Raw genomic sequence first — 15,467 nt, forward strand, 5'->3', positions numbered from 1 at the left:
TTAAGCACTCTCCTTCCTGTCTTCTAGAGTCTATCGAAGCTGATCTTTCTGTTTTTTCATACCTGTCAATGTGTTTCTGCATTGGCTGTCTCCCAAGTAGAGAATGTATTTCCTTCTAACCTCTACTTCATACAAACCATCTCTTCCTTCCAGAGACAGTTCAAGAATCACCATTTGCTTGGATCTTTTGTTGATCCTTTCAGTTGTTAAGAGAACCTTTCTGAATTTATATAATATTTTAATTAAATTTCTTTAAAAAACTGTGTATTGCAGGCACCAAGCATTGTACCTGATACATAGTAGGTGTCTAACAAATACTGGTTGATTGATTTCACATGATCAACCTAAAGTAGGGGCTCACTTTTCTTTATGTCATTCAGTACCTTATCCCATAAGGATATGAGGCATCTATAAGAAGGACTAAATATTTAAAATATCTGAACGTTCCATAGTCTTGGGAATAAATGGAAAATTGAATCAAATTATAGTATATACATGATTTTAAATTGCCCCTTATAGACCTATAGTCACTTGGAATAGAAAAGGAATAATAATACCACTATGCTTGACTTTTATAAGACTACATCTTTAATATTATGTTCAGATAATTTTTAAAATTAATTTGCAAAAATCTATTTTTCTCCCTCTTTACATGCAATAAAAAAATTAGAAAAATTAAACAAAAAGAAAAATATTCCTTGTAGCCAATATGGACAATCAAACAAAACAGATTCCTTCATTGACTATATTCAAAAAATATATCTCATTCTGTGTCCTGAATCCATAATTTTTTGTGTTTTTTTTCCTAAAGGAAGCTAGGTGGCTCAGTGGATAGAGCCCTGGGCCTGAAATCTGACTGACCTGAGTTCAAGCTGTGAAGCTCTGGGCAAGTCACTTGACCTGTTTGCTTCTTTTTCTTAATTGTAAAATGCAGATAATTACAGCAGCTAGCTCATGCAGTTAAGATTATAAAATGAGATTTATTTGATAAATGCTTAGCACAGTGCCTAGGATACAATAGCCAGCTATATAAATGTTTATTCCTTTCCCCTTCCCTTTCAAGAGGTGGAAAGTGCATTTCACATTAATTTTATGAATCATATATGATCATTATAATAATCTTAAAGAGTTCAAAGTAGTTTGTTTTTGTATAAATTATTCTTCTGGTTTTACTCATTTTATTCTGAATTGTATCATACACATCTTTTTCTTGTCTGTTTGAAATCATCTACTTCCTCATTTCATATAGCATAATAATGTTCCATCACATTTATATAAACCACAATTTGTTTAACTATTCCCCAATAGATGATCATCCCCTTAGTTCCAATTATTTGCCGGTGCTATCATTGAAGAAAGACATTGATAAGTTAGAGAATATCCAGAAAAGGGAAACCAGACTTACAAAATGCTTGGGATCCATGTCATGTGAAAATCAGTTGAAGGAACCAAGGATGTTCAGGTTGGGCAAGAGAAGACAAAAATGTTTTAGTTTGTTGGAAGGCTGCCATATAAAGAGGGTTTGACTTTTCCTATTTGGTCTCAAAAAGTTAAAACTAGTAACATTGATTAAAGTTTTGAACTTCTATAATTAAGTAGTTTTAATGTCATGAAAAATTTTCTTTTCTTTTTGTAACTGTAATGTGATGATAACTCATTTCTTTTTTTAAAAAAATTATTGCTTATATATTTTAGCATTTATTTTAAAATATTTTCTTATTTTTAACATTCTTTTCTTTTTAAATTTTGAATTCCAAATTCTCTTCCTCCTTTCCTCCCTCCCTCCCTTTTTTCCTTCCACCCCGTTCTCCACTGATAAAGCAAGCACTATATCAATTATATGGGTAAAATAATGAAAAATATATTTCCATATCAGCCATTTTGCAAAAAAAGCAAGAAAAATAAAGTAAAGAAATTATGCTTCAGTTTATTCCATCAGTTCTCTCTTTTGAGGCAGATAGCATTTTTTAATTCTTCAGAATTGTCTTAGATAATTGCATTGATCAGAATCACTAAGTCAGTCACAGCTGATCCTCATAAAATATTGCTGTGACTGTGTACAATATTCTTCTGGATCTACTCACTTTATTTTGCATGAAGTCCTATGTCTTCCCAGGTTTTTCTGAACACACCCTATTTGTAATTTCATATAGCACAATAGTATTCCATCATATTTATAGACTGCATCTTGTTTTGATAGACATCTCCACAATTTTCAATTCTGTGACTCCACATAAAGAATTACTTTAAACATTTTTGTTTACAAAAGTTCTTTTCCTTTTTAAAAATATTCTTTGTGACGGGCAGTTAGGTGATGAAGTGAATAGAGCACCAGCTCTGGAATCAGGAGGACCTGAGTTCAAATCCAGCCTCAGACACTTACCTAGCCATGTGGCCTTGGGCAAGTCACTTAACCACATTGCCTTGCCAAACCTAAAAAAAAATTCTTTGTGATACAAACCTAGTAGTGGTATTACTAGGACAAGGGTATGAGTACTTGTTTTATAGCTCTGTAAGCATAGTTCCAGATTGTTCATCAGAATGTTTAGACCAGTTAATAACTTCACCAATGGTGCATTCATGCCCCAATTTGTCCATATTCCCTTAAGCTTTAATTGTTTCCTTTTCAGTCATGTCAGCCAATCTAACAGATGTGAGGTGGTATCTTAAAGTTGTATTTTAATTTACATTTCTCTAATAAGTAGCGATTTAGAGCATTTTTTCATGCAACTGTTACTTGATTTGATTTCTTCTTTTCAAAACTACCTGCTCATATTCTTTGAACAATTATCAGCTGGGAAAATGAAGAATTTTCTAATAATAAAAGTCTTCTCAAAATGGCATGGGCTGCCTTGGGAGTAGTCATTTTTCTCTCCTTGGAAGTCTTCAAGTAGGGTCTTCAACTTCCTTCCTTCCTCCCACTCTCCCTCCCTTCCACCCACCCTTCCTTCCAGTAAACTCCAAGAATGTTGAGTGGACTCCCTATGGCAAACATATATGAGGACATGGAAAAGATTAACACAAAATTATCTGTTATCAATAAGTTGTGATCTGAATTAATGGAGTGAATACAAACATTGCTAAGATTACAGATCTGTTTCAGTATTTGGATTTGGCATACACATATATATATACTTATGTATTTGTACATATGAATATACATATATTTATAATGTATGATAATAAAATATTATTTTTTCTAATTGTTCAGTCCTGACCAATTCTTCATGACCTAATATTGCCCATGGGTTTTTCTTGGCATAGATGCCGGAGTGATTTGCCATTTTCTTCTCCAGTTATAATGTCATAATAATAATAATAATAATATGGTAATGTGAGAGTAATAGTAATATATAGTAATAATATGTATCATATATGCATATCTGTATCATATTTATGGATGTGTTTCTTATCATCTCATTTGTGTGAAGAGGAGACAGATTCTATGTCCAATAACTGAAGACATTTCTCTAATAAATCTTTTTTTTAAAATGCAGACAAGTGAAAAGGAATATGCATTTATTAATTGATTTATTTACCAACTGGGTGCCATGTATGTTTTTTAAAAAATTATAAATAACATCTTATCTGAACTTTAAAACAGACAAGGTAAAAAAAGGTGCTGTTATTACCCCCACTTTACATTTGGGAAACTGGGGTAAAGAAAGGTTATGACGCTCCCATCTAGTAAGTATCTGAGTCCAAATTTGAACTCAGGTTCTCCTCATTCCATTCCAAGCACTCCATCCAGCTGCTTCTGATCAAACAGCTGATAAGCATCTTCAGCTCAGAGCTTTAGAGTTTAAAAAGAATGTTGGGGGCCATCTATAGTCTCAAACCCTCATTTCGCAAAGAAGCAAACTGTGGCCCAGAGAAATTAAGTGACTTGCCTACAGTAATACTTTTCTTCTAATGTCTAGAGTGATAAATCTTGGGACTAATAGTGTTCATTCTACTTCCATATCTTTGATTCCTGGTTATAAGGATAGGCATAATACATTAGCATCTTAATTAATTAATGACAGTAAGAGGAAGTCCAAGGGAAAGAAGGCAGTGAATTATTTTTCCCTCACTAATGAAAATAATAGTGACCCATTAAAACAGAAATTTATCTTGCCCTTGAAATTGAGAATAGAGTTGTGTTATCACTTGTCATCATCCAGCCTCTTCTCTTCTTGAAGACATCTGGTGGAACAGAAGCCAGTACTCAAGGTCAGTATACAGTCATTTGAGAGCAGCACAGCCCCCCCCCCCCAAAAAAAAATCAAATGAAACTACATTGGCTTTTCTTTTTTTTTTTTTTAGGCTTTTGCAAGGCAAACAGGGTTAAGTGGTTTGCCCAAGGCCACACAGTTAGGTAATTAATTGTCTGAGACCGGATTTGAACCCAGGTACTCCTGACTCCAAGGCCAGTGCTTTATCCACTACATCACCTAGCCACCCCTTACATTGGCTTTTGAATCAGAAAATCTTAGTTCAAATCTGGCCCAGGCTACTTACTAGCTGTATAAGTTTGGACAAGTCACTCTAATCATTTTTATATCAAGAACTCTTTTGCAGTCTTGTAAAATCCTTCTCAAAATTCAGTTATCAAAATAGTAAACTATTTCTGCCAGTGGATACCTCATGGATTTGTGGACCCTCAGTTTGTGTAGTGGTATATATATATATAATGTATTTTAGCTCTAAGCCTATGACCTTATGCTACTGTTGTCAAATTCCTCATAAAACTAGGGAATGTGGCATAGTAGAAAGAATACTGGATTTGAAATTAAAGGAACTGAATTTTAATTTCAACAGCTATTCACTAATTGTTTTATCTTGAGTAGTCTTTTAATTACTACATGCTTTATTTACCTAATCCTTGAAATGGGGGAATTGGAATATAAGGTGATCTTTAAGGACTTTTAAAGTTCTAAATTCTGAAATCCTGTTGAATATGTTTTTTTTGGTTTGTTTTTTGTTTTTGCAAATTATTATTACAAGGGAGTTTAGATAATAATATAGAAAAATTTTATCTAAAAATATTTTGTTATCCTGAAAAAAAAGTGAAAATATTTGATTTTCTAGGTTTTCATAAAAAAAAAAACAAAGAGAAAAAATCTTTTAATTCTTTTTTTGGTGGTTTTTGTGTTATTATAGCATAATTACACCTGAATATCATTAGTGATTATCACTTACTTTCTTCATCTTAGAGCTCTTTAATGGAAGAAACAGACTCAGAAGGTAAAATAACTTGTTCCAAGTTCCAATGTCCTATGTCACAGCTTATATAGAAAGAATACACTGAAGTATTATACCTGATACATCTTATTGGGGTATGAGACCCAAAGTGATTCTTTGACATTTCTGGCCAGTTAAACACCATTTCTTGGTACTTAACCTGTGCCTGGTTATTTGCAAGGAAAATAACATACAATAAACCCAAGAACATGTGGATGTTCTCCACTTCTTAGGGTGCAAAAGGTGATATCATTGAGATGATGCTCATTTAATATTATTCTCATATACTAGTATAACAATGAAAAGTTGAAATTTTTGGCATTTATAATGAAGGTCTTCAATCTTAGAGGGTCCATATTAATCTGAGAAACAACTTTAACATTTTCCAAATGTATGAATTTCCAGTAACATTCTTGTCCTATCAATTGTTGTTTTGCTTTAATAATTGTTTCATAAAAAACAGTCGTGTCCTTGTGACCAGTCTTTCCAACATGCTGAAAGGCTGGGGAGTGTCCCATCCCTGCAAAATCTCATTAACGTTACACAAACAGTTCAGACACAGGGTGTGTCATCCCTGCTTCTTAGAGGCTTGGTCCTTAGTCTTCTGTCTACACTCCATCATTTGCCCTTGCACCACCCCTCCAGTTCTTTCAGTGATCCAATGGGGACTAGAGCATCTTGCAATAAATGCCCAGGATAACGTTATCCTTTGACTTTTTTATTCTTGTTATTAGAAAGCAAGAGGGAATAAAGGTCAGGGTTTTCGCTGGAAGGCTGTCTGATTTTTTCACTCAGCAATCACATGTTAAGAGGAGCTAGTTCATCTGTCTGCGGGCTTAGGCTTCAACAGCATAAGCTTGTCAGACTAACATTGATTGAAGGTGGACCGGGAGGGGGAAGCGCATCTGTCCAATGGCTGGTTCGCCATTGGCTTCTTATTACAGCATTCTCCCCTGAGACACACCCTGCATGCTCATTCACCTACCTCCTCCTCCTCCTCTTCCCTCCCCTTCTTTTCCTACCCCTTCATTACTGATTCACAGCAAGAAGCAGCAGCAGCAGCAGCAGCAGCCCTGCTTGTCACGAATCAAGGATTGCAATGAGCTCATCTTTTTCTCCTTGCAGCCTCACAACTGCCCTAGCTTTCTGACTCCTGCTGCTGCTGTCTGCTCACTTATACACAAACACACACATGCATACACACTCACACCCTAGACCCTGCTAGGTGGCTTTGCCATTTTTGGATTTTTGGTGTTTTTTTTTTTTTTTCTGAAGATCTGAACTCTTGTACGTTCACTCTTGGCTATTTTCTTAGCTTCATTAGCTCTCACTGTTTTATATTTAGATCAACGTTTGCTTTTTGTTTTGCTTTGCCATTCTACTTCGGGGCTCCTGAACAGTGGATGGTTGGCTTTTATGGTGGCTAGATTCAAAATGCTCTTCTCAAGACATTAGCTGGCAATTCCCACCACATTCAGGCGTGTACAACATCTTCTAGGGGAGACCTTAGGTTGTCTCCCCTCCTCCTGTAGTTCTTCAGATTGTGGATAGAGAGACCAAGTCTTCTCATTCTGGATACTTACCTTTTACTGCTCATGGAAGAAGGGGTGCCCTGCCCAACCCCAGCTGCTAAGCTCACACCTCCTGTCAAAAAGTCCCAGGACATGCACGACGAGAGGAGCAAGCTGGTGAATGAGTACGCATGCCGAGTGCTGGAGCTTCTGGGGATGGGCCATCGCCTGTTTGTGCCACGGCTTCTGGCGGTGAGACCACTTTTTATTGAACTTCATTTTTAGGAAATCTGTCACCTTTTTTGCCTAGGAGAATTCCCTGCAACTCTGGCTGAGGCTTGTGGTTTCTTCTGTTTTCTTCTTTTTACCCACCCTACCTTGAAGAAATTGCTGAATGGCCATTATCCTTCTGACCAAGGGCTGCCAAGGGGCCCCATTCCTGAACCTGGTCCATGCCACTCCTTAATTGGCAGGAGGGGATCATAGCTCAGGAGGGCTGTATCCCAAAGGCTGTTTGCTTAGAACATGGAATCCTCTTCCTGGGTTTAACTCCATGTTAGCAAGTGTATTTCTGTGGTTTGTTCCATTAGATGATAAAGCAGAATGCACCCATGCTTGATACAAGGCATTCTGTTATTCCTATAGCTAAAAGCCAATATTATACTTAGTCATCTGAATCGGTACCATACTAAATTGTTTTCCATTTAACCATTCTATTTGGTTGCTAACTTGGATTTCCAGTTTTTATGTGAGGGGAGATGTCTAAAAATACCTGGGCAGGAAATAGTTAAAGATTCTTTTATCTACTGGCACAACTGAACTGAGGATGATCTTTGAAATGGTTTGGAGCCGATATTTCACAATTGATCCTGAGAAGTCTGACTTGCATATCACTTATATTGCCAAATAAGAAAAAAAAAACCCAAACATCCTCCTTCCTTCCTACAAAGAGTTAAATTTAAGTAGTAGCAATCAGTGATGCAGGATGATTACCCATTTCCCTTCAGTGCCTTGGTAACTACACCTTGCCACTGTTCTGTCATGTCTATGGTAGTTGTACACCATTATTTGGTAATTGGACCAGAGTAATTGAGTCTGCCTATTTTGCATTATACAGCTCAATAGGATTCCAGATTGTTAGACTTCTGTTATTTTGGAACCTTTCACTCCTTGAGTTATTTTATTGAATTTCACCCATTTCTCATACACACCCCTTCCTCATCTTGCTTTTGATTTACTTCTGCCCTTCCATCGTCTTCCTTGCTCTGCAGGTCTGTAGATGGATGACTAACAAACATAAGATTATTCTTATTGAAAGATCTGTTTACCAGAATCATATGTTTTCTATTTCTTGAGATGGAGACACTTGGTTTGATATTCAAATTGTGAACAATTTTAATTCATTTTTATTTCAAAAGGCACTTGGAAACCCCTAATATGCAAGGAAAAGTCTGTTAGAATTTACCATGTTAAGAGATTTTTCAGGATTTTATCTGAGAGATATATATAATTCCATTTTCATTTTTTCAATAAATTAAAAGAATATAGTATGAGTAGTCTCTTGCCCGGTTCAGATCCTTATTGGTTAGTTAAATTTCTGTTTTCATGAACTTTAATTTTATAATTAAATGGGAGATATAGATTCATTGCCTTATTAGAAAAATATTTAAAGAATAATCAGAAACAAACACTTTGGACAAATGAGAATCTAAAGTTATGAAAACTTAGCAAATCCTTGTGATTCCATGGTTGGGGGTATCTCGTTACTTGTAACTTTTCAAAACATAATTAAATTTTATGACCCAATGGTCTGTGATGATAGCTCTCCAGGAAACAGAAAGACCTCCTCTCAATACTTACTACATTTTAAGATATCGTAATATAAAACACACCTGGATAGCCAAAGCTTCCCTCATGTTGGTATGTGTCTTAGAGATTTAAAACTTTCTCTAGCTAGCATCAGGTAGAAGTAACTTTCCACAAAGCATAGTCTGGGTATCAGTCGGTATCTTTTTGAAGGAGACCCATTCACATCATATTTTCCAACTAGACAGGGTTTGTCATTGCCAGTTTGGGATATTATGTGTGTAACATGCATTTGGTCATTTGGGGTTTTGACATCAGCACCATGGGCATAGTTACTTGTTGCCATCGCTACATATGAAAAGCCTATGCAAAGCCATTTCTCGAATAACATATGTCTCTTCCACATGAATTGTACTTGAAGAACATTAGTGGAATAATCATATTATTTTTCATGTTGATAACCTTGGGTATAATATTTTGGTTTGGGGAATACGTGTTCCTATGAGTCATTATTCTTTATAACCTATGCCAGTGGGAAATTCAGTCATTCAACCTTCTCTTATTGAACTGGCTATTGATGTGGGATCAATGGCTAATCCTTACAGGAAAGACCTGGGAGAAATCATGCCACATGAAGCATTGCAATCTCTCTATCATCAGTCAAGAAGGTATATACTCAAGTTTTTAGAAATTTACAATGACTCTTTATACTTTCAATCATATTTTGAACATGAATGAGTAGAAATTAAACCATATTAAAAAACTTGGACAATTATTTGAAGGAACCCATTCATTTTTTAAAAACTAGAAGGACAAACTTAAACTTTTAAAAGCAGCATAGAATGGTAGAGGATTTTTTATGGTACTATGGATTTGTAACTTTGAACTCTGTTCATTGCTTAACATTGAAAGTTAATGTTATGCAATATACTCAATTCTTGTTTATGACTAAAGGAAATACCAATAGAAAGACTCACTCCCTTTTTACATATAGACTTTAAATTGGGGATTTCAATGTGTTAGTTTTTAGAAATGGGCCAAATGATGGCTTTTGGAAAGCACTTATAAGGCAGTTAGGATTAGATATTCCTTTTCATAGGGGAAGGTTTCTATGGGCAGACTCACCAAACTGTATATTGCTGCTAAGTAATAAAATAAAAATAGCAAAACAACAACAATTAAAAAATCCAATCCCCAAACTCCAAATTTTGTCACCTCTACTATAGTCCAGGCCACTCCCTATACACTGATTGGGTATGGGATGGCCCTATTCAGGGGAAAGATAAGTGCCCAAGCCTGAAGGTTACGCTCTCCTGAGTTAATTTGTAAATTACTTTTTTGCAAAATTTCATTTTAAAATACATTAGATTGGGAGGATATTAAATGGAATGACTCATTACTTAAAGGAATCCTGTGATGAAGCCTGTGGTGAAACAATATTTGGGGAAGTGAATAACTTCCTATTTTTCTGGTAGATATTTATTTTCATACACTGAATCAGTATAAAATTATGTGTACCCTCATATGTGTGTGCCTTCTTATTTTAGATCAAAAGTGGGGAACCTTTTTCTGCCAGGGGCAATTTGGATATTTATTACAGCATTTGTGGGCTATACAAAATTATCAACTCAAAAATTATCCAGCTATATTTGATCAAACAATTAATTCACCCCTAAAAAACTCCTAGATTTATTGAATTTCCAGGCTACCTGCAGTTGCCTTGGCAGTGCCAGACCCAACAATTTTGTAGGACAGGCGTTCCCTACCCCTGTTTTGGATGATGCTCCACATATGAACCATGAAGAAATTAACACCTTTCTTGCCCCTTTTGAATAAACAAAACACAGTGATGTAGAGATATGCTATTTTTTTCTACATTAAGGACTTGCCTTTGACTAGCCTATTAATCCAGGAACTTAGGTATAGAACAGTAATAAATACTTATTAATTGATTGATTTCATGTATAATATCTACTTAAGTGTAGGAAAGGGTAGTATTTTAGAATATTGTTATTTATTTCATCATATCACCATTTGATGCCAGATTAGTGAAAAGCTTCTAATTATCTGCAAGAGTGCAAACAGCTCTTGATGCTATAAAAAGAATAAATAAAACATCTCTCAATTACTTTGACTTTCCTGTTGAAATTTTTTGAGGGTATGGGAACAGAAAGAGAGGTGTTAGCATCTTCTATCTATAGTTTTAAGGCATGTCTAGTCTTGTGCTTTATTCTAAACCATCATAGGCTTTTTCTGGGGATTGAAGCAGATCACTGTCTTTTTTCCTTACTATAACTCCCATAGCTCTGAACATTATTTTTTATTAACATTCTTCAGCAAATAAAAATACTTTAGAAAAATGAAGAAATAAATGGGCCAGCACTTTTTTTTAAACTAATAGAAGTATAGATATTTACAATGTGCTAAGCGTTGTCCTGAGGAAAATGCAGACAGACCCTACTAAAATCTTTTCCATTTGAAGAATATCTTGTTTCACTTATACAATTTCCCTTCTTATGGTGACAACTGGGAAGCAGCAATATAAGAATAATTAAACTTGAGCTTACTCATTTGCTTACTGAAATTTCAGTCTTTATGTTTGGGGAGATTTGTTAAAATTCAGAGGTTATTACCAAGGGGCAGCCTTGCAAAAAAACAAAAACAAAAACAAACAACAAAGGTTATTACCAAAGTGGGTCAAGTGTAGTAGGCCTATATTCATTGATAAGGTTGAGTAGTCTCATATTATCATAAAATTAATTTTTTGTTCTTAAGAATGACACCTGTTGAGGCGGCTAGGTGGCGCAGTGGATGAAGCACCGGCCCTGGAGTCAGGAGTACCTGTTCAAATCCGGTCTCAGACACTTAATAATTACTTAGCTGTGTGGCCTTGGGCAAGCCACTTAACCCCATTTGCCTTGCAAAAAACCTAAAAAAAAAATGACACCTGTTACCATAGTTGGGATATTACCATCTCCAGGAGTCCTTTCTAATTCTGCTTAGCTATTAGTGCCTTCCTCTTTAAGGTTGCTTTTCATCCACTCTTTAATCTTAGATTTGTACCCGTGTAGGCAGCTCTAGAACACAATGGATAGAGTATTATTAGACTTGGAGACAGTAAGACCTGTCCAGGCACATAATGAGCCATGTATGGCCCTGGGAAACTCAGTCAACCTCTCAGCTTACATTTCCTCATCTGAAAAAGGAGGATAATAGCAGCTTCCATTTGGCAGGATTGTTACAAGGATTAAATGAGATATTTCACATAGTGATATGTGTGTATGTATATGTATATGTATATTTATATGTATATATATATATATATACACATATATATCACTTTGTAACTTTAAAGCATGACATAAATGTAACATCATCCTTATCATCCTCGTCCTCATTTATACTTTCTTTTCCTTTCTACTGTAAACTCCTTGAGGTTCAGGGGCTATATTTGCTTATCTCCAGTGCCTGGGATGTAGTACTGCATAAATGCTAATTGATTACTTACTTTAGGAATCTGTTATTGTTTTGAGAAATATTTTTCTGAGTCTTAGCTTAACAGATGAAATGAGTTGTAAGTAATTTCTTCTTCATATTTCTTTTTAGCACACTAGGTGAACTTTGATGAATCTATTATTCCTCTACTAGGGCTGATTGGAATCCCTCCATCCTTTCTCAACATATGTGATTCTTATTTATATCTTTGTATAAATCCTGCCTAGAAGAACCACACAGTGTTCTTTAGACTGTTTCCCCTTTCATGTTTTCAGGACCTTCCACTGTAGCTGCCACCAGATTCTTTTTTCCTCACTGAATTACTGGTCTACCTATTTTTCCTTTAAGATCTAGAAAACCCTGTGATTGAGCTTGATACTCTACTTTAGGTTTTATAATTCCTGATGCAGACTGACATTTATTTGGTGCCACTTTATTAAACATATGGTAATATACTTAAAGCAGTAGAGAGGGGGTTATTAAAATATTACTTCTATAAAGGATAGAGGCACTTCAGATACACACCAAGTTGGAACATGGAAAAGTTAATCCCTTAAAAAAATTTTTTCAGTTAAACATTGTACACAACTGACAATATAACTTCAGACAGTGAAAAAGAAAGGGAGAGTGTGAAGATTGAAAAAAAGAAGAGAGAAGAAGAGAGAGACAGACTGAGTGACACACAGAAGAAAAGAGAAAGAGGAAAAGAGAGACAGAAAGTGATACACAGAAGAGAGATGAGAGAGACAGAGACAGAGACAGAGACAGAGACGGATGCAGGGAGAACATGATTTTATTATTGCTCACTATGTATCTGGCACTGTGTTAAGTAGTAAAGAAATAAATAATATATAGCTAAGACAACAAGGCAATCCGGTAGATTAAGTGGCCAGCCTGGATCCAAAAGAGTTCAAATCTAGACTGACATTTACCAGGACAAGTCACTTAACCTCTATTTGTCTCAGTCTCTTCATCTGTAAAATGGGGATGATATTTCTACCTCCCTGCCAGGGTTATTGTGAGACTCAAATGAGATAATAATTTTACAAAGAGTAATCCAACTGGAAGTTGAGAAGGAATAACCATCAGCAGATGGACACTGAGATCATAGGGAAAGTGCTCTTCTAGAGACTAACAGCTTTCATTCCTTTTATTTATTTATTTTTTCTCTTTTGGGGAAGGGGGAGAGACAATCAGGGTTAATGATTTGCCCAGAGTCAAACAGTTAGTGTCTGAGGCAAAATTCGAACTCAGGTTCTCTATTATCCAGGGCTAGTGCTCTGTCCACTACATCACCTAACTGCCTCTATTCCTTATATTTACTTGAAGACCAAATCTCTGTGGACATAATGGACTACAGTATATGCAATGTATGGGAATGGAATGTGAATGCCCCAAGAAACTTGCAAAACATCTCAGAGGCTGATAGTAAGAGAAGTTCTCTGTGGTACCCAAGTTCAATCATTCCTACATTCATAGTGGTTGCACCAGTGATATCTTTCAAATGAGTTATGTTACAAATATGATACCCAAGACAGTACTAAAACTCTACCAGCTACCTCCTACCATGAGTAAGGAGCTGCTGAGAAAGATCTGGCCCTTTATGCTTTATTTATGATGACCACTACCATTATCAGCTCTGTTCTCTGATTACAGCATTAGGGATTTGATCTAGTTGCATATAAAATCCTGGCCAATATTAATAGCAATTGAAGTTTTATTTGTTTCAGTTTGATGTTACTATAAATTGAAATAGAGATTGGGGAGGGGCAGGGATTGAAAGGAATTCACTATAAGAAGAGGAGTAGGAGCAGGGCTACTGGATTCTAGTCATGTCCTCCTAAAAAGCCTTTTTTAAAAAATAATCTCTTAGACATAGATTTTTAAGGTCAGTAAATGTTACCTGTGTTTATAATGGAATTTAAATGACAAAGGTTTTTAACATAATATATAATCTTAATTCAGATTCCATGGTTTCAATTTTTTTCTCTTTACGTATTCTTTTTTCTTAACAGTTGGCTATTGACTACTTTTTGAAGAACATTTTCTTTTGACTTATATATGCTCCATCTAAGCCTTATTTTATATTTCCACCCTTTGAAATAAAATTTGTGTTTATTTCTGTATCTTAAAGAAACACTATTAATAGTAAGACAAATATTTTTTTTCCTCTTGATGTAAGTTTTCTATACTCAGTGGTTGGTTTACTTTCACAACCATTTTTCTGGTGTTTTATGTGAAGATTACAAGACATTGGATATTTTTCTAAATCTTCTCATACTGTGATTATGCCTATTTTTTTAATTTTTTAAACTTTATGAAGGCCTTCTTATAAGATAGGGATCATTCTGGTTGTATCTTCTGACATCTTCAGAAGAGCACCCTGAAAAGAAAAACAAAAACCCAGGATTACAGATTAGCCTTTTCTCAAGACCTTTTTTCCCTTAGAGCCTGTGTTTGAATAAACTTTTGGAAAATGTATTTTTCCAACTTTCTTCCATCATAGGCCTAGCATGTTAATTTGTTGAAGCTTTTTTATATCCCTCTTTGAATGAGATTTCCAGGTGTGTGCAATCACTTTTAGCTTTTGACAGAGAGGATAGGTATATTTTCTCACTTAAATGAGTTTAGAAACTTTGCAACATTAACTGTTTAGGAAAATATATTGTCTTTATAATTGTTATCATGAATATTGACAAAAAATATCATTTCCCCTGCAAATTTGTTACAGACATCCAAGGAAGATCTTCTGCAGGCTGACTTTGAGGGTGCTTTAAAGTTTTTCAGAGTCCAGCTTCCAAAGAGATACAGGGCAGAAGAGAATGCCCGGAGACTGATGGAACAAGCATGTAATATTAAGGTAAGAGGCCACAATTTTATTTCCTTACTTTCCCATGTAGTATCTATTTACTGAAAAAAGGTGGAATTTGAAGAATGACAAAAGAACATGAAAGGAGATATTACATTGTTCTTTTGTGGGTTTCTGGGCTGTGATGCACTCAATTGGTGAAGAAAAACACATTGCATTTTGCCTTGGTTTTCTGGTGGTTTACTTTGTCATAATAGGATATATATTTTTTAAGGATTACATATATACATATATATATATATATATATATATATATATATAATGAAATAAAAACTTTTCTCAACACAAAAGGATCTTAAAGAGATTTCTATTAGTCTGGTATCTTTGTGGTAGCTTTTTGTGAGGGAATAGCATATCCAGCTAGTGATAACAGGAAACCAAAGATTTGTCCAATAGGTTAGGGCCTTGAGTGGGCTGCTGTGATGGTGGTTTCCATAGCAGCAGACTTGATATTCTGTTTTCACCATCTGGCTTAACCATGTTCAGGGCAACCAAAAAAATAAATAAATAAAAGCATGCCTATGCAGTTCTTTACCCTCTATGAAGAACTAAACACTTCATCA

The 15,467-nt window shown here is 35.2% G+C and overlaps 1 protein-coding gene across 11 annotated transcripts in view; it reads left to right on the forward strand.

Moving 5' to 3' along the window:
* The window catches only part of RABGAP1L (RAB GTPase activating protein 1 like), a 716,515-nt gene that overhangs the window by 548,724 nt on the left and 152,324 nt on the right, over positions 1-15,467 (forward strand). For 10 of the 11 annotated variants that reach the window (XM_074222075.1, XM_074222079.1, XM_074222077.1 and 7 more), the window contains one exon: positions 14,767-14,895. In XM_074222075.1, the coding sequence (XP_074078176.1) occupies positions 14,767-14,895 (129 nt within the window). Of the gene's footprint in view, positions 1-5,947; positions 6,987-14,766; positions 14,896-15,467 lie in introns of those variants that run through there. The other variant, XM_074222084.1, reaches the window with a different exon arrangement.

This window comes from Macrotis lagotis, chromosome 2 (assembly GCF_037893015.1).
Source record: "Macrotis lagotis isolate mMagLag1 chromosome 2, bilby.v1.9.chrom.fasta, whole genome shotgun sequence".
Taxonomy (NCBI): Eukaryota; Metazoa; Chordata; class Mammalia; order Peramelemorphia; family Peramelidae; genus Macrotis; species Macrotis lagotis.